At 47.4% G+C, this 19,273-nt stretch overlaps 2 protein-coding genes across 3 annotated transcripts in view; both read left to right on the top strand.

Annotated features, from left to right (window-relative positions):
- Nucleotides 1-294: 294 nt before the first annotated feature.
- APBA2 (amyloid beta precursor protein binding family A member 2) overlaps nt 295-19,273 on the top strand; it is a 70,084-nt gene continuing 51,105 nt past the window's right edge. The window contains exon 1 of one of the 2 annotated variants that reach the window (XM_058156494.1): nt 295-401. The gene's annotated coding sequence lies outside the window, so the exon portion shown is untranslated. Of the gene's footprint in view, nt 402-10,628; nt 10,722-19,273 lie in introns of those variants that run through there. The other variant, XM_058156495.1, reaches the window with a different exon arrangement.
- MCEE (methylmalonyl-CoA epimerase) lies at nt 297-4,517 on the top strand. The gene is made up of 3 exons (XM_058156502.1): nt 297-401; nt 3,593-3,918; nt 4,069-4,517. The coding sequence occupies exons 1-3, from the start codon at nt 371-373 to the stop codon at nt 4,219-4,221; spliced, it is 510 nt and encodes a 169-aa protein (XP_058012485.1). The 5' UTR covers nt 297-370; the 3' UTR covers nt 4,222-4,517.

Here is a 19,273-nt window from a genome sequence, read left to right as displayed (position 1 = left end):
AAGAAAACCCTGCTTTGCAACAGACGCACAACCCCCATGCATCCTTAGAATTGCTCTCCAGCCTCCCGCTGATCGGAAAGAGCCTCGCCGCCCCTAAGTGCTGCATCCCCTGCCTTGCATTGTCACCTCTCTTTTTGTTGTTGTGGTTGTTAAATATGTACGTGAAATGGTAGCTATTTCGGGGGGGGGGGGAACCCCCTTGTAAGACGCAGGCGCTAGGACCCAGCGGCGGTTCTTCCCTGCTTTGCGAGCAGCCGCTGTTCCTCCTCCGCCTCCTTTTGGCCCTGCGGCGACGCCGTTGCCAGTTCTCTTTTGGCTTCACTGCGCCGAAAAGGCGGAGGAGCCGAGCCTGGCCGTGCCAGGCATAAAGATGGCCGCCCTCAAGGCTAAACTGGTGGCAGGTACGTGCTGGGGAGTTGGGGGAAGAAACGGGGCTGGGACGGGAGGGAGGCGCTTTCCGCATGCGACCCCTTTGCAACCTTGCTGGGTGGGGCTTTTTGCACATTTTGCATGCTTGCATTGGTGCAGGCGCGCATGAATGCCTGCACCTACGTTCCATTCTGCCGCTTTGCGAGATTAGGGGTTGCAACAGCTGGAATCAAGCTGCGTGCGATGCTCTTTCCCTGGGACTGTGTTTGCAAGCGCGCAAGGCGGGACGCAGTTCCTTCCCTTGTCTAGAATTCTGGCATTCTAGGGGTAGGCTGCTCCTGTACATGGAGGCTCCATTGCCACCGCACTGACCGCAGGGCAGCTCCTGCCTCTTCACCTACCTGGTTGCTTTGGGGAAATCACAGGTTGTGGTCTGTCCTGCACGTGGGGAGAAGGCAGCCCAATATCCCTGTCTGTGGGGTAGGCAGTCCTATAGTAGCTTTTCAAAGAGAGCTTCATTTTGTACAATACTCCTGAATCACATGAACTAGAGTCCACAGAGCGGTGTTTCTCAATGGACTTCAACTCCTAGAATTCTCTAAGCCAGTTTATAGTCCTTTAAAATGGGTAGACTTCAACTCCCAGGATTCCCCACTCAGCACGGTGGCTGGCGAATTCTGGGAGTGAAATCTGCATATTTTAAAGTTCCCAAGTTTGACAAACACTGCCTCAAATTCTTGAACTTGATATAGGGACAAAAATGCCAAAGGCAGTCTAAACATCTGGCTGGCTGTGCGACCAACAACAATTGCAAAAGGCAAAACAGCTAGGATAGTACTTCTAACATCATCAAATAAAAACATCTGCCTCTCCCAAGTCCTTGGGAAAGACTCAATAGGTGGGTAAAATGCCAAATCCAGCCTAAACATCTGGCTAACCAACAACAACAACAACAACAACAATATCTAACATTTAGGACAGTGGGAAACTTCCAAGACTTAATTTTTCTTGCATCACATAATTATTTTGTTGCAGCAATCTTTCCAATAATCCAGCAGACAGTAAACTGTTTGTCACATTTATCTACAAGTTGTGGCAGCTCCAAGAGGCACATCTGTAGTTTCCCCCCATGTCCCTGCAGGGCAAAGTTACTCTCCACTCAGTCCTGTCTGCAGCTAAGTTGGCAACCAGTTCAAAATTTGAACAACAGAAGTGCTGATTTCTTTCATGCCCGTCTGAAGATGTCAGCTGCTTCTGCTGCCAAGAATGTGGTACCTACCCTCAGCCTTAATGCGGGGAAGAAAAATGGATTAGCTTATTCATATTTGCAGTTTAACACATTTGTGAATGTGAAACATCAGGCATTTTGCAGCGTGCTTAACAGCTGGGGAGAGAAATGCTAAAAGATTTTTCCCGTGAAACAATAAACATTGTATATAAGACATTTGGGGATATCAGGCATGGGTGCACAATCCACACTTTTTGCAGGAGGAAACCAGGCTCTGTGCCATTTTGGGAAAGTTTGATATTTGGCTGTTGAGAGTGTAACTTTGTGGTGTCTGTAAATTCTTGAGAATGATGTAGCATTTTCAACAATACAGTTTGTCCCTGATTTGCAGTACATTTAGTGACAGATTGAAGCTTCAGTAGCCCTGAAAAAAGTGATTGATGACCGTTTTCACACTTAGGACTGTTACAGCACCACCGTGGTCACGGGATCAAAATTCAGATTCGTGGCAGCTGACTCACATTTATGACGGTTGCAATGTCCCGAGGACACGTGATCCCACTTTTGCTACCTTCTGACAAGCAACGTCAACAGGGCAGCATCTGTGACGAGAGTGGTCATAAAACGGGACTGTCTCACTTAACAACAGAAATGTTGGACTCGATTGTGGTCGTAAGTCTAGCACTACCTGTACTTTCAAACACTTCTCTCCTCTTAATTTGGCCTTTTCAGTTAGACTAACATCATCCTGGTCCATTTTCCAGAACTGAGGAAAGGAAAAGCACGAATGGATCTTGAGGAAGGATAAATTCAATCAGCTAGGGACCAGCTGATTCTTAGCTCCATTTCTTAGCTCCATTTCTCTACACAAACAAACAAACAAACACACACTATTTCTTTTTCCTTGGGAGTAAGTCCCATTGAATCTCCTGAGCAGGACAGCGCTGTCTAACGTAGGGGTCTCCAATCTGGGCAACTTTAAGCCTGGAGGACTTCAACTCCCAAAATTCCCAGCCAGTTTTGCTGGGTGGGGAATTCTGGGAGTTGAAGTCCTCCAGACTTAAAGTTGCCAAGGTTGGAGACCCCTGGTCTAACAGAGTTTTTTCCATCAAACACCCTCACATCATTCCTAAAAGAAAGGGGGGGAAATCCCCCCCCCCGGATAAATTATTTGCACTTGTACAGCACTCTGGGGTTTTGAAACTTAAAAAAAATGTTAGGGGAATATTTTAAATAATAAATACGTCGGGCATAATAAGGAATGTAGCGTGGGCTTCAGAAAGTTAATTAATAATATATGAATAATGCTTTTCAAGATGGTAGCAGGAGGGAAAAAGGAACCTTTTGTAGAGACAGACCTATTAAGGAAACCCCACGCGGATTTTCTGCCCCAGGGAAATGGAAAACCAAGACTTGAAAGGGCAAAATCGAACCTCAGCACTTTTTCCTGGAGGGTAAAAAAAAAAAATGCTGACAAAGACCATGCGTTGTAGCTGCCCTGAAAAAAATATTGACCGGGTCTATATTTGTAAAGTCTAAATGTCTTCAGAGCTGACATTTCAACCCAACAACTAAACTGTTTTTTGAACCTTGGCAACCTTAAGAGGGGTGGACTTCAACTCCCAGAATTCCCCAACCAGCCATGCTGGCTGGAGAATTCTGGGAGTTGAATTCCACCCCTCTTGACGTTGCAAAAGTTGAGAAACAATATTCTAGAGTGCAATCCAACTGAAACCGCCCTGATTTTCAGACCAGGAGAAAGAGCAAAGATGGCAGAACGTATCGGGAAAATACGATGACCTTACAGTGCCTCCCTTCTCATCCAGATCTGGGATGTTGCTTGTCTGAAGACCATTGTTCTTCCTTTGAGGTCTTACCGTCCTTCACTCCCGCCGGGCTTCACCTGGCACTCCGCTGAGGTGAAGAGTTGTAGCACCCAGGCTGTCTAGCTGTTACCCTACACATCTGGAGACGTGATTTTTCTTCTTGTCCCAGGTCTTTTTGCGCGCCTCCACTGGAGAACTCCGCTGGTCAGAGGGTTCTCAGACCGGGCGATTCCCCAACCTTTGTGGAAGTTGGGTCAGCTCAACCACGTGGCCATCGCCGTGCCTGACCTGGAAAAAGCCACTGCTTTGTACAGGGATGTGCTACAAGCCCGAGTGAGTGAGGTCCTTCCCCTCCCCGACCACGGGGTCTACACGGTCTTCGTGGAGCTGGGGAACACGAAACTGGAACTTCTGCACCCCCTGGGAGAAAAGAGCCCCATCACGGGTTTCCTGCAGAAAAACAAGGCCGGGGGAATGCATCACATCTGCCTGGAGGTATTTTCTGGGTTCTGTGCCAACGCGTGTTGAGCGTTGTATCTGAGGAACATCTGGGGCTCCAGAGGTTTTCTCTTCTTGTTTTAAGAAGGCATCCCTCTATTTCTCATAGGTAACTCTTCGAAAACTGATGCCTCTTTGTTTTGCCAGGTGGACAATATCGCCAATGCCATCGAAGAGCTGAAGAAGAAAAAGATCCGCGTTCTGAGTGACAAACCACAAATCGGTGCTCATGGAAAGCCGGTGGTTTTCCTGCACCCCAAAGACTGCGATGGGGTCCTGGTAGAACTTGAACAAGCCTAGTTCTCCAAGAAGGAGGATGTGCCCATCCCACATGGCAGGAACTCCTGTTAGCCAAGGAGAGACTTTGCACCTCTCTTCTCTGTGGCACATATCTGAGGTGCCCCGGTGGGGCTCCCAAAACTTCAGGGCCCCTATTTTAAAGGGGCAGGAATGGCGGCAGTTTCTGCTGAGAAATCCTGGTCATCAGCGGGCATTTTTCAGGGAATGCACCCCAATAAACAGTGTAACCGGAAATATGGAAGCAAAACTTCCCATAAAGAATTACAAATTTACAATTAAAAACCAAGGAGAAATGGGTGCTGGGTGTTTTTGAGTGTTTGAGCCAATTTACCAACACAGGGCAGGGCAGCGTTTTTCAACCCTGGCAACTTTAAGAGAATTCCCCAGCCAGGTAAAGTTGCCGAGGTTGAGAAACAGGGCCTGCATTTTCTGTTCCTTGGGGTGCGTATTTCCTTAATCAGCTGGGTGCTCATTAAGATTTTTGGTTTTTCCTCTAACAGTCCAGGCTCTAATTTTACACCCCCTTGAAAGAAACCAATCTGAAAAATCTCCATTTACAAGCAGGCTAGTGGAGATCCACAGGTGCTTTTCTTCATAATTGCTCCGCTGTTCCCTTAAGAAAACACTTGAAGCCTTTTTTTCCCGTTTGCTTTTCCTATTCTGAAGCATCAATAATGAAATGATAATTGTTACCGTATGAGCAATTTTGCCCTCCTGTAGCAGTTGCTCTCGGGCAGCAACTGTTCTTTGTAGTTGCCTTTTTGGTACGCTTGCAAAAATGTGGCTATTGGAAGATTTTATATATATATAAAAATCTAAGCACACAGTGTATATATATATATATATGGAAGAAACAGAGTCTTTAAATCTTTAAAAAAAATTCAGCTGCTAGCCCTAAGAGAATTATTTCTGGTTATTAGAGCTGCTCATAATTTCAAATCCTTTGAATAAGCAATGAGCAATTAAAAGCCAGATTTGTTTAACCAGCTAAGAAAAATGTGTGGCTGCATCAAAACGAGCCGGTAGATTTTTTCTTTTTGGCTGTAATTGAAAACACAACCCTCTTGTCTCCCTGTTCAGAATTTTACTTCTTTATTTATTTAGCGCATGGCATATTGTACATGGACTAGCAATATATATTAACATTTCATCCAGAGTCGTAAAACACAAAATATAAACGCTAAAAAGATCTTATGTTCAAATACCAATGTCTCGGCCAGTTAACCATCCAAATGCAGAATTGTTTATAGGAAGAAAAACCAGATACTGGACCAGGATGTTCCCTCAGCTTACAGCCAGTCATGATGTGATCTTAGTTTATTCCAAAATAAGTCCCTGCTTTGCCCTATATCTGCTACCGATGTATGTCAGTAGGAAATGACGGATGATTACAAACAAGAACAAGCTATACAACCGAGCTGCCTAATGTTGCTAAGCCAACAGCAAGAATGAAGGGTGCAAAAAATGAATATTTTCACGGTAGACCATAAATGGCAGCTAACCACCAATGGACAGTATCCCACCTTCGTCGCCAGTGCTTCATTCAAAGAATGAAGAAAGGAATGGAGGCTTGACGGTTAGCAATAATCCTTTATTAACAACAAACTAACAGCGAGTAAAAATAGGGCAATATTCCCGAACAAACCAACTTCACTCACAGCTGCTACTTATATAGCAGCTATCACCTGTTGGCCAATGATGGCCACTCATTTATAAGCCAATAGGCAACGATTCTCTAGCCTCATACGCTGCACTAAGAATGTCAAAAGCAAGAAAAATGTGTAGATATGAAGGAAGAGAAGATGCACTAAGCTAGATTCCTCCAGGTTTTTTCATACTAAACATGGATAAAGCGTCAAACATTTGTGGGGGTTTCTTAATGTTCTGCTTGACCTCTGAGGCTGCAGCAAGATTTTTGCTGTTTAATGGAAGGACAGTCACCAAGATTCATTCTTTAGAAGCTGAGCAGCTGAATCTGACTTCAGTAGGACAGTGAACCAGCCTGGGGATCAAAGATTAAGATTCAGGGAAGAACAGTTGGGGTGGCTGCAATGAGCCCATCTTCTCTTGTTCCTTTAAGTCCTATCCTTTTATCGTCCAATTAAAGGTAGTCCTTGACTTACAGCCATTCATTTGCAATTGCAGTGAAAATAGTGACACCAGGCCCTTGCACTTAATCCTGGCAGCATTCCCTGATCAAAATTTGTGTGCTTGGCAACTGGCACATACAGTATTTATAAAGGTGGTAGCCTTCCAAGTTCCTGGGATTTCCATTTGTCACCTTCCCAGTGGCTTTGCTTAATGACTGTATGACTCAAGTGAGCTACAGTTATTTGCTTGATACCCGTGGCCAAAAAAGTTAGAAAAACGGGCGCGACACATTGAACAATCGTCTTGCCTAGCAACGGAGATTCTGATCCTAATTGTCGTAACTCGAGGACTTCTATAGTTGCTTCAAGGTCAGGAAGACTTTGAACTCTGCAGCCTTGGAGACCTGGTGTCTGGGATATTTTGACCTTCTTTGCCTGCAGTAATAATGCAGCTCCCTTTTAATGCTTAGCGCCGCCTGGGAGAAATGAAAATTTGAGCAAATTTGATGGCGTGTTTTCTGTTTGTAGAACCCAGCAAAGTGTCTTAAGTGAGCTGTGAGTCAGAGATAATTAGCCACCGGATGACACCAAAAGCTTTTATCCCGATTCGGGAAACTGGACTGTAATTTAACATCGGCTGATCCTCACTTAGAGGTGACATGTTTTTCATTTTTTTTGCAGTTGTATGGAGAACCCCTCTCTTAAGAAAACAAAAGCAAAGAAATATAATATTAATGGATTTCAGCTGGGCTATAAATGCATGCGTCCTGCAATTTCTCTCTAAACATTTGGTGAAGACCTGTGTTTTTTCTAAAGGTTAATATTCAGAAATCTAAACTTTGCTGTTTCTACCTTGCCTGTGACTATATTTTAATTGTTTTAGCATGGAGTTCTAGATCCTTTTTGGAAGTCGTGAGAAGACCTACCACTCCAAACTGGCTTGCAAGCCAATAAAACTCATCAAAAATAGTTTCAACTGGTTTGTTTAAACAGTTCAAATGGAATGGGGAAAAAAAAATCAAGTGACACTTCATTAAAAACAACGTTGCTTTAAAATACATCCGTCAATCGGGGTGAAAATAGAAGACCCTCCTCAAATCTATCTTTGTTCCTGCCCCTTCTGATTATCTGCTTTTTAATGGGCTATCAAATTTATGGTAAAATATTCCATTCCTTCCTTTTATTTGATATTTTTCCTTTAAGGGAGTGTAAAATTCCTCCTTTATGGTCCTATTAATTAAGTTTGAACACATTAACTCTGCACATTTTATAGAATATTTTTTTGAAAGGGAGAGAGAGAGAAAGGGATGAAAGAAACATAGTTTTTGCCACAAATTTACTTTCTGAAAAAACTGAATAGCTTTCATGGTTTAACTCGGTGTTTCTCAGTCTAGCCTGACTAGGTTTGAATCCCTAGTACAGGTCTGCGTGAGTAGGGGATTGGACTAGATGACCTCCAAGGTCCCTTCCAACTCTGTTACTGTTATTTTGGCAGCTTGAAGATGTGTGGACTTCAACTTCCAGAATTCCCCAGACAGCCATTCTGGGAGTTGAAGCCTACACCTCTTCAAATTGACATGGTTGAGAAACACTGGTTTAAATAGGTGGCCTAGATCATGGGTCTTGCCTGCAAATTCTAGTTTCGCGTCTGAGGAAGTCCTCTCTATTCAAAGCTCACAATCATTTAATTAAGAAGCTTGCACAAAGTTTAAAAATAGGTTTGATCTCAGTCCCCACCCCCCCAAACTTCTGCCCATGAAGATGGGGATATGTGTGTCAGTTGCACACATCCTGATGTTTTCGTAAATTAGGCCATTGAACCAAAATGTGCTACTTTTGCATAGTAGGCTGAATTATTTAATCCATTGCTCTCCTCAAGTGACTGCCAAGCAAGGTAAGTTCTGTCCTTCTGCCTAAAAATAACACGTCTTTGTCATACAGGGTTTGGTCACATGTGTAACAAGCGCCTTTGTGGGTACTTGCAAACATCCTATACGTAAATGGCATGGGAAACCACAAAGCGTCTGCTCTCTGTCACTTGGGGGTTTGACTTGTGCTATCGGGTGGCCTTCCTGTCTTGCAAAGAGTCTAAATAAATATTGCACAGGTAGAATAGAATAGAATAGAATAGAATAGAATAGCATAGCATAGCATAGCATAGCATAGCATAGAATTTTTTCTTGGCCAAGTGTGATTGGACACACAAGGAATTTGTCTTGGTGCATCTGCTCTCAGCAAAAATAAAATAAAAGATACAACACTTACAACACTTAATGATAGTCATAGGGTACAAATAAGCAATCAGGAAACAATATCAATATAAATCATAAGGATACAAGCAACCATGTTACAGTCATACAGTCATAAGTGGAAGGAGGTGGGTGATGGGAACGATGAGAAGATTAATAGTAGTGCAGACTTAGTAAATAGTTTGACAGTGTTGAGGGTAGCCTTGGTCTTACAACTATTCATTTAGTGGCCGTTCAGAATTACAACGGCTCTTAAAAAAAATGACTTACCATACTTTTCGGAGTATAAGACACTCTTCCCCCCGAAAAAAGTGGGTGAAAATTTCAGTGTGTCTTATAGACCAAAAACAGGCCTGTTTTTGGGGTCCTAAACCCTCCACGTGTTGCAAAAAATGGGCCCTGCGGAGCGCTTCTGGGGGCCAGGGAGGGCAAAAACTTTTTTTTCTTGTTTTCCTCCTGGGTGCGTCTAGGTGCGTCTTATAATCTGAAAAATATGGTATGTTTTTCACACATGCAACCCTTGTAGCAGCATCCTGGTCAGGTTGGCAACTGGCTCATTTTTATGACCGTTTCAGTGTTATGGCGGGAGAGGGGGGAGGGGAGGTCATGTGATCCCCTTTTGCCACTGTATGACAAGCAAAATCAGTGGGGAAGCTGGACTCACTGTGGCCAGAAGGGCTGTAAAATAGGACAAAAAAACAACTGTCTTGCTTAGCTGCGGACGTTTTAGGCTCAGTTATGGTCATAAGTCAAGGACTGCCTGTGTCTCTTATTAAAAACCATCTACCAGGTCTGGGGATCTGAAAACAGGCCCAATGGTGAGCATCTGGCAGAAACAAATAGGCCCCAGTTTTGCCTGGAGCGAGATTGGTGGGGGTACCTACAATTCCTAGTGCAATTTAATGGCTGATAAATAAACTTCTGATCCTCACAGGTTGTAATTGGCGAAGTGGGAGCTTTTTCCCTCCTTCTCCTTTCGCCATCAAACGATGCCTGTCCACTGAGGTCACCTCACTGTTAGGATGAGACCAGAATCCCCTGAAAGGCTTCTCAATTGGGCTCCTTTTCTTTTTCTTTTTTGCAAGTCAGAGGACTTAAAAAATGAAGCATAATATTCTTCAGGAGTCTTTATGTGGCCATTTCCACTGTAGGAGTTAAAATTTGGGGGATGAATTTAAATTTTGGCCAGAGAGATGGTTTAAGGCACTTTTTTCCCCCCAACCTGGGAATTTTAAGGTGGACTTCAACTCCCAGAATTCCCCTGCTGGCTGGGGATTGAAGTCCACACATCTTTAGGGTTGCCAAGGTTAATTTTTAGACTTGGCAGGGGAGCCCCTGGGAGGTGGGGTGGTGGAGGTCAACTCTCCCCGTCCCGGCTGTGCCTCTTAGGATTTGTAGTCCAAGCACATCAGGAGAAGTGACTTCCTGCCCAATGGGGGAGGGGGGTCACCAGGAGTGACCCAAGAGAGGGGCTGCTCTAAGCACCCAAAGGAGCCTCGTTCAAGATTCTCCCCCCCTCCGGGGCAAGATAAAGGAGGTGCCCACCTTGAAGGAGACCTTAGGGAGTTGAGGAAGAGGAAGAGGAGGAAACTGGCTAGCAACTCAGCACCTCGGAAAGCGACGTAGGGGCCGGGCTGGGGGGCTATTTCCTTCTCCCTTCAAATCCTTTTATGTCTTGCACACACACACCCCACTTCGGTGGCTGGGTTTTGCTGACGGCCCCTCTGCGCTCAGCTCCTCGGGAGGGACCCCCCACCTCCAGGGAGGGAGCCCCCCCCCAAACCAAGGCAGTCTACCGTTGAATTCCTCCCCCCCCCCGCGCGGCAGAAGGCGACCGCCCTCCCCCAGCTGCCAATCGGGAGACACCCAAGCATCTTCCCCTCCAGCCAGCCCCCAAGTCCATCAGCCTCCCTCCCCGGCAGCCTTGGGCGAGCCATACAGGTTCCCGGGCGCGGGGGGCGCTCGCTTGGCGCACTCAGCTTCCCGGGCTAATCAGCATCGCGGTGCGCGGAGCCGCCGCACAAAGAGCGGGGGTGTCGCTGCTGCCGCTCCGCCTCGGTGTCCCCCCCTCCCCACACCACCACCGCCCGCCCTGCCCTCCCCATCGCCGCCGCCGCCGCCAGCCAGGGAGCCGCTTCGAGATCGCGCCGCGCCCGGCCAGGTAAGCCCGAGGGGGACCGGCAGACAAAGCCCCGGGCAGGGCAGGGCACTGATGGGGAGGGGAGGGGAGGGGGGGCTCGGGGCCGGTGCAGCGATGCGGCTCCCCCCTCCCCAGCTCCTCGACGCCCCTCCCTATGGCTCTCCAGAGAGAGAGGGAGGGGAGCGCGTAAGGGGCGATCGGGGGTTGCATTTGAGGCTGGGGTGCTTTTGCAAGGGGAGGGGGGGTCCAGAGACCTACGGTCTTGCTCTGTCCCCCCCCTGCTCCGCCTGCCGCATCAAGGGACCCCCTAGCCAAGCCGGGCGGGCTGCCCTTCCCTCCCTCCGCGGCCGGAAGACCCCCCCCCAAAAAAAACCAACTTCTGGTACTCGGAGGCAGGGTGGAGGCGGGTCGCATCTCACCCGCCGGCGCTCGAGGCCCTCCTGCACCCCCACTTCCTCCGGGCTGTGGAAGGTGGGGAGGGGTCGAGAGAGAGCCCTCTCGGGGTAGCCCCTCCGGCCTTTGCACCTTGGCGAAGGGGGACCCGTCCGAGATTTGCAGGAAAGAGCCGAGGGCCCCCGCCAGAAGCTGTGAATGCAACCGGTGGGCACTTGGCAGAAGTCTTGGGGTGAGGAGGGGGTCTGGCATATGCAGCCTTAACCAATTCCACCCCCCACCCCCTTTCCCCGCTGGGTGGGAGAACAATGCCTCAGTCAAGGCAGCCCGCGGAAACCCCTGGGGCGGCTGGGGAGGGGGCGCAGCTTTCCCCTGGCTTTCCTGCCCTGCTCGGAAGGAGGAGAGCTCCGGGGTGAGGAGGGGGCTGCTTGGCTTGGCTTGGTGGTCGGATCCCCTGGGTGCAGGCTAAGCCGAGGCTGCGGGTGTTAAACTGGGGCCGGAGCGCCCGGCGGCTGCTTTGCCAGGCAACCCAGAGCCCGAGCGAGATTTTCTGCGCCTGGTACCGGGCGGGCATCGCTTCCTATGCCCGCTATTGTGGAATTGCCGGGCAGGAGCGAGAAGGCGAGGCTGGGAGGGGGAGAGACGGAGAGAGACGGAGAGCTTCGCAGTTGCTGCAGGCAGCTCAGCGCTCGGAGGGAGGGGTGGAGGGGGGGAAATGGGGGTCCCTGCACCGCTTCCTTCCTCCCACCACCGCAGTCTCCTTGTTTTGTTCCAGTTTGACCTGTCCTGGCTGTCATTCCAGCTGCGCCGGGCTCTGGCGGGTGTTTCCTTGCAGGTTCTGCTGGTTCGGGGCTGGGGGAGGGAGCGGGGAGGCAGATATTGTGGTGGGGTGAAGATCTGTGGAGCTGCAGATGGTTGGGGCTGGGACACAACCTAGGAGTCTCTCTCTCTCTCTCTCTCTCTTTCTCCCTCCCTCCCTCTCTCTCTCTCTCTCTCCTGGAGGTATAGATCATACACCCCGGGTGTAAAAATCTCCCTGCATGCCCACCAAGAAGGACTGGGCTGTCCTTCCACCTGTTTTCCAACCTTCTCAGGATTGCTGGAGGGGGAGTGGGAGGCGTTATTTCTCGTCTTCTGCAGAAGTGATGCTGATTTTAAAAAGGGAGGGGGGTTCAAAGGGGGAGGGTGTGAGTTTGATTTGCTCTGGAACAAGATAAATGTGAAAAAAAAACAACCCAGGATTTTAAGATGCTGGGACCCTTCCCTCTTTCATCTCCTTTTTTTTTCCTCCCAAGTTTTGCCTGTCTTTCTCCCCCCTCCCTTCCTTAAACCCCCCTCCCCTTGAAAGCCGAGCCTTTTGATGGAGTTTTGCCTCCCTGTCATAATGAGGTCTGTAGGGAGGAAGGCTCAATTAAAAATTCTCCGCTTCATTTTTTCGTGGAGTAAACAGTGTGACAAATTATAACCTGGATGTTCTCCTTCCCTCTCTCCTTCTCTCCCCCCCTCCCCTTTCCCACTAAGTGGGTTCTGACTGGATGCTTCTCCCCAATCCGGGCCAGGGGTAGCGGGATTGATTCCCCTCCCCGGTTCTGCACTTAATGCTAAATTGAGAAAAACAGTAGGAAGGCTTAAATGGCTGGCAAAAACGTGCTGTGCGCTTATAAATTTATTTCACTTTAGTGTTTTAGAGCCTCTGGCATTTGCAACTTGGAAATAATCCTGCTGCTTGCATTTGCGTGCCACTTGCATTATAATCCTTGCATTGCTTGTGGGGAAAAAAAGAAGACTATATGCATTTCTTTTGCATCGAAATACATGCACAACTAGAGATGGGATGATTGGCAGAGCCAGTCCCCAAATCCAGTTGGCCCACAACCACTAGACCTGCCTTCCCATTGCTCCATCCAGATGGCCTTGGGATCCTGCCTCCCATATACCCCCCCCCACCCGGATGGATTTTGTAAAGCCTGCAAGATCAAATCGCAAAAGAGATTTTTATTTATTTATTTATTCAGAATGCGGTGAGCAACGAAGGACTTTGCTTGCCAGGAAAACCGCACAGCATTCGGATCTAATTCTACGCAGACACAATGCTGTAAACTGCCCAGAGTCATTTCTTTACGAAATGGGCAGCCAATAAATTTAATAAATAAATACAGGTAGTCCTTGGCTTATAACAGTTCTTTTAGTGACCGTTTAGTGAAGTTTACAAGGGCACTGGGAGAAAAAAACGACTTACGGCCGTTTTTTTGCACTTAGGACCATTGCACTTAGGATCACGTGATCGAAATTCGGACTTTTGGCAACTGATTCACATGTATGATGGTTGCGGTGTCCCGGAGTCATGTGATCCCCTTTTGCGACCTTCTGACAATCAGAGTCAAAGGGGAAGCCAGATTCACTTAACAGCAGTGCTTCACTTAACAACTGTGGCTAGAAAGGTCAAAAAATGGGGCAAAACTCACTTAAGAAATGTCTCACTTAACAATATGCATTTTGGGCTCAATTGTGGTCGTAAGTCGAGGACCGCATTTACTTCCATTCAAAATCAACTTGGAGCTTATTACCTCTGATTAAAATATCTTCCAATCAAAGATTACGGTTACCCATAAGGGTAAAATTCACATTTGGTGTGTGCAGTGCAGTTGCTACCAACTTTATCATTAATACCAATGTCTCCACCCAGGATGGTAAATATCTGGATTCAGATCTCATTTCTACCCTAATCTGGGCCAGGCCTCAGGTGTGTTTCCCTTGCAAAGTCGTTGTGCGGCAAGAAAATGGAGGGTGGGTCTCCCGGAGCTTCACGGAAGACGGGAGGGGGGGGCAATAAAGAAGTCGTGGAATCTGGCAGGCTGGTCCCCAAAACAGATTGCAATGGAGGAGAAGTTCTCTTGATGCATGACACAGGAGAAAGTGAACTCGCTCCAGTGATGTGCTGGTTTGAGCATCGCCTGGTCCAATGTAATTCCATTCTTAATCCTGGGGCTTAAAGAGTCCTCTTCTACCCCACTTTTAAAGCGTTGATTATGCCAATGGTTGCATTGAACATACGTTGATGACACCACTAAAAACATCATGTCTTAATACAGCCTCTAAAGCAGAGCTGCTCAACCTTGGCCACTTTAAGAAGGACGGACTTCAACTCCCAGAATTCCCCAGGCAGTTGGCTGGGGAATTCTGGGAGTTGAAGTCCGCCCCTCTTAAAGTGGCCAAGGTTGAGGAAACAGTACCCTATAGAGACCTCCGTGAAGCAGAAAATTCCCTCCCAAGAACAGATGCGCCCCTATAAATTTAGAGAAAGGTAGATCTTGTGCAGTTCCAGGAAGCCAAGGATGGGCCCCTCATGGCCCTGTCCTCTTCCCTTTCCTTCCTCCAAGCACCTGAGCTGCCTGTGGGCCCAGAGGAGCTTTTTCCAAAAGAAAGACAGCAAGCCAATGGGTGGAAGACGCTTTATTTTCCATCCATTTGAGCTTCCCCGTCTTTCCACCAAGCCTTCAGTTGGCTCCTTCCAGGAGACAAATAGCTTGCTAGCCTTCTGAGGTTCGGCCCCTTATCTACCTGGCGCTCAATTTCTGGAGTAATAAATGTCTCCTTTCCAATTAAGGTGTTTTGTGATTAAACGTTATTCTTCAGGAGTGGCAGACATGGCTGCGGTCAGGTTTGGCAAAGCTTGCATTATTAGCATTAGTGCAAAAGCTGTGGGGAGGGGGAAGAGTGAGAGAGAAACTTGGTTTAAGTGCAGCTAAGTGGCAGATGGAAGGTACCATTGATTGACAGGATCGAAGAGCAGGTGAAGAGAGTGGATTGGTCCATCATAGGAGAGGGGCTGGGCCTTGGATTACTCAGACACGTTTTGAAGCCTCCCTTCAATACGGGTCATTCATGACTTGCGACCACAATTAGGCAACTGGCGTTTCCATTGCTAAGCGGGCAGGTTGTTAAGTGAACTGTGCCGATTTGAGAGCTTGTTTTGTTGCGGTTGTTAAGGACTCCCTGCAATTGTGTAAGTGAATCATCTGGTCATTAAGCGAATCCCGCTTTCTCATGGACTATGCTTGTCGGAAGGTTGCAAAAGACGATCATGAAAGCCGGGATGCTAGAAATACATGCCGGATCCAAGCCCTTGAATTTTGATCATGGAGTGTCAATGTCATAAGTGTGAGGACTGGTCATCGGTCACTTTTTTCAGCGCCGTTGTAACTTTGAATGAGAGGTTGTAAGTCAAGGATGGTTAAAGGATGGTTAAAGGATTGTGCTCTGTTTTCGTTTGAGCTATCAAGCGGTCATTTTTTGTTGGGTCAATGCTTGGGAAACAAATTGGCCTGTCATTTTGGTGAAGAATACCCTGTCAAGTTCGCTTCTAAAAGATCAGAGGCCATTTGATGGATAGCACGAAATGATGTGACTTGAATCCGCCCAGGGCCCTGATCCTCTCCCCCCTCGTGTCGTGCAACAGCCTAGTGTCCTCTCTAGAAGACCAGGCACTGCGGCCTGGAGAACCTCAAGGGCGCCAGGTTAGAGTGAAGCTGAAGCTGTTTTGTGGTTGGTCATGTGAAGTTGGTCAGATGTGCTTCCTGCAATTAAGGCCAATTAGTTGACCCGTTGATTATCTTGCTAGCTTTCTCCTTCCCATCAATGTTTTAGAGGCTGAGGCTGCAGCATAACTCTGAAGATAAGACGGTTGGGCGGCCAGGACAATTAGAGCCATTGGTGGAAATGACTCTTTTCAAGGACATCACGTATGACGTGACCTTCAGTGGCTGAACAATATCAAAAAGAAGGGCATTATTTCTTCCCCAAGATTTAGTAATTATCTGACAACGTTATATTTGTTTAACAGCAGATCCTGCATGTCTGTACATGGAAGTGAGATGGGAGGCTGCAGCATCCTGACAATGGAATACCAAGGTTGTCCCTTTTTCTTTCTTTCTTTTTTTTGAGTCGGGGTGTCCAACCTTGGCCAATTGAAGACTTGTGGACTTTAGCTCCCAGAATTCCCCAACCATCAACCAGGTCTTAAAGTGGCCAAGTGGACACCCCTCTTTTAAGTAACGTCACTCCAGGATCGAAGCTGGGATTTTTGCAAACAGAGCAGTGATTTCTCCTGGGGTTAGTGGTGCTGCCTTTTTCTGAAACGGGCAGCTGATGAAATCCTCTGCCATCCAGGGAAGACCCTGGCAGGTTTACAGATTCAACTTTTCCGGCTGAACCAACTGGAGGATCTGAAGCTGTTGCTACCGAACAACGAAGCTGGAGAATTGACAACAGTTAGTTATTATTAATTTGGTATGAAGAATGGGATGCAAGGAACAATTAAGTAGAAAATAGAATAAAGGAAGGAAGGAAGGAAGGAAGGAAGGTGGGGAGAGAGAGGAAGGAAGGAAGGAAGGTGCGGAGAGAGAGGAAGGAAGGAAGATGAGTGAGAGAGGAAGGAAGGAAGGAAGGAAGGAAGGAAGGAAGGAAGGAAGGAAGGAAGGAAGGAAGGAAGGAAACAAAAACCTTAAAATCCACCAACTGGGAATATTGTCCTCTTGTCCAGGACGTTGCTGAGTTGAGCAGCTGCACAGCAGGTTCCAGGCGGAGCAACGTCTCTCCCATTAGCTGCTCCCGGTTGATTTCGAATGGAGAGCTGGAGCTTCACATGCAATGCAGTGCGCTGGTGTCTCTTCTCCATAAAAATATCCCAAACATTTAGATTGGCCAGCAGAAGGAACAAGCACTGAGCAGTGGGGGTGGGGGGTGGGATGTGGGATGGGGTGGAAGGGTAAGCATTGACTCTTGCATGGGAGCTAATTCAGCCTACACACACACACACACACACACACACACACACACACACTTAAAAGCAGGCAGATAATCAATGGGAGGTTTTAGGAGGGGCTTGGTTTATATTTTGCTTCCATGTCAGCTAAGCGAGTTGATGCTAGGTTTGTACTTGGGAAGTCACAACAATGTCTTCTTCCTCTCTTTGCGTGTGTGCAAAAAAAAACGGGAGGCAAAACCTGACTTGCTGGCAGAGGTGGCCCTTGTGTATGTGTGTGTGTACATGACATGGAAAGTGCTTTGTTCCTTTCCCCAGGGGTCTTCTGCCAACGTACACACATCTGTCGTCTCTTCTTTGCACCTGCTTCCCATCACAACGAGACCCTCGGCTTTTACCCCGGCTGGGTTTCTAGTCCCCAACATTTGATTAAGGAAAACTGCAGGTCAGGGACAAAAAGGGAAACACCATTCAGATTCAATGACTTCTTCCTTCGCCTTCGCTTCATTTCCACTTTTAATCCAAGCGTTGCGCCCCTTAACTCGCTTTAGATCGAGGTTTATAAAGGGTGGTCCATCATGGGCAATTTTTTTTCAGTGCCCTGGTAACTAGGAACGGTTGCTAAACAAAGGATTGTAAGTCAAGGGCCACCTGTACAATTTGCAACCATCATTTTGTCCAGCACTCCAATCTTTCTGCTTTTGTATGTGTGTGTGTGTGTTTAATGTATATGTATATGTATATAACGTAAGGAGAGATTTTGCAGCCCTTTCTATCTTAAAAATGCAGATTTTATTAAAACAACATTTTTTTTAAAAAAAGACAGAACTAGGCCTGCTGTGTTGGGGATGTAAAACCAGCAAATGCAATGCCTGGTTACTCACAGACCGGCTGTGTTTAGATTCTCAAAATGCAGCTTAAACCTCATTCAACATAAATGGTACAATTTCTACGAGGAGATATATGGATGAGACAAAACGAATCATCTGCTTTTGAGGAAGCTTTATGCACTTGTCAAAAGGAGCGATGCGTTCGTGTTTTTGGTGTTTTTTTTTAATACTTTGGTATTACAGTAAATAGGTCTCTCCATTAGAACGTCTTCGATGAGCGTTTTTCTGGCCATGTTCGCCCCCCTCCTCTCAGTTCGATGTAACTGGAGCCATCTGCTAACAGCTGAACTAATTAGAAATGTTTTCAACCCCAAAAACATTATTACAATTATTTAACTCCTGGGAAGAAGAGCCGTGCTCCAGTCCCCTCTTTGGCAGTGCAGGAAAAACTCATCTCAACCCGTTTGTGTGGATGGGGAGGACCTGAATGAACAACTTGGATTGGCAGGGCAAGATCTCAGAATGATTTGCTTGGATCAGGGTGATCATTTCCTAGAAAGGGAGGGAGGGAGGGAGGGAGGGAGGGGAGAAGGAAGGAAGATGAGAAAGGAAGGAAGGAAAGAAAGAAAGAAAGGGAGAAGGAAGGAAGATGAGAAAGAAAGGAAGGAAGGAAAGAAAGGAAGGAAGGAAGGAAAGGAAGGAAGGAAGGAGTGTTGCATCAAACCCGTCTTGGCCCTGAAATAGAGGAAATAGTAAGAAAGAAACTCAAGATTCCTTCCCTTGATTCTCTTGCGTGTTGTAGAAAGCACGCAAGAGAGAAGATTTGCAAGACTTTCAGCTTCTGTGTATTATACCCTGCAACAATAAAGGGGCGTTTATTGGAGCGTTTGTTGGGTCTGTGGCCTGATTAGACTACAGAGCTCACATCCTCTCCCAGGGAAGGTTGTCTCCTGTGGTTGGTGGCTGCTGATGAGTAAGGAAGTTCCTAGGCCTTTGAGAAGCGGCTGTCCCGATGGTGTCAGATCCAGGCCATGGTTATGCAGCCATGCGGATTGAAGGGCCAGAGAATACAATGAGGAGGAACACCCTCTTTTCTTAGGTGGTGGAACTTCTTGGCCTCTTAACAACTCCGGCATTCAGGGTGAGGAGAGTTGCAAGATCAGAAGCCACCCCACCTCTAAAGGCCATCACAACAAGCACCGTGACCTCATTTCCATTGGTGCATGGCAGCTTTTATCTTCTCGGTCTCTTCCCAGGACCCCTTTGTGCATGTCCTAGAAGCTGGGGCATGAAGACCATGTATGTTGAGTTGTAGCCTCCTCCTGGAGCCAATCCATGGTGAGCCTCTGTCTGTCAGAGCCATTCAGAAGGTGTCTCCAGCCTGGGTCTCACTCTGCTCTGCCACTTCCCTGTCTTTTCCCCAGCAACAGTCTTCTTTAAGGGTGTGTGTGTGTGTGTGTATGTGCACGTGTGTGCGTGTGTTTGTGTGCACTCTGATTTCGGGCTTTATCGAATTGTTTCAGAGAAAAAGTTGGGCCGAGATATATCGCCTGTGCCTTCACTGCTGGGTTCGGAGGTTTAGAGAG

This window comes from Ahaetulla prasina, chromosome 13 (genome assembly GCF_028640845.1).
Source record: "Ahaetulla prasina isolate Xishuangbanna chromosome 13, ASM2864084v1, whole genome shotgun sequence".
Taxonomy (NCBI): domain Eukaryota; kingdom Metazoa; phylum Chordata; class Lepidosauria; order Squamata; family Colubridae; genus Ahaetulla; species Ahaetulla prasina.
This window is presented reverse-complemented; position numbering and strand designations above follow the sequence as displayed.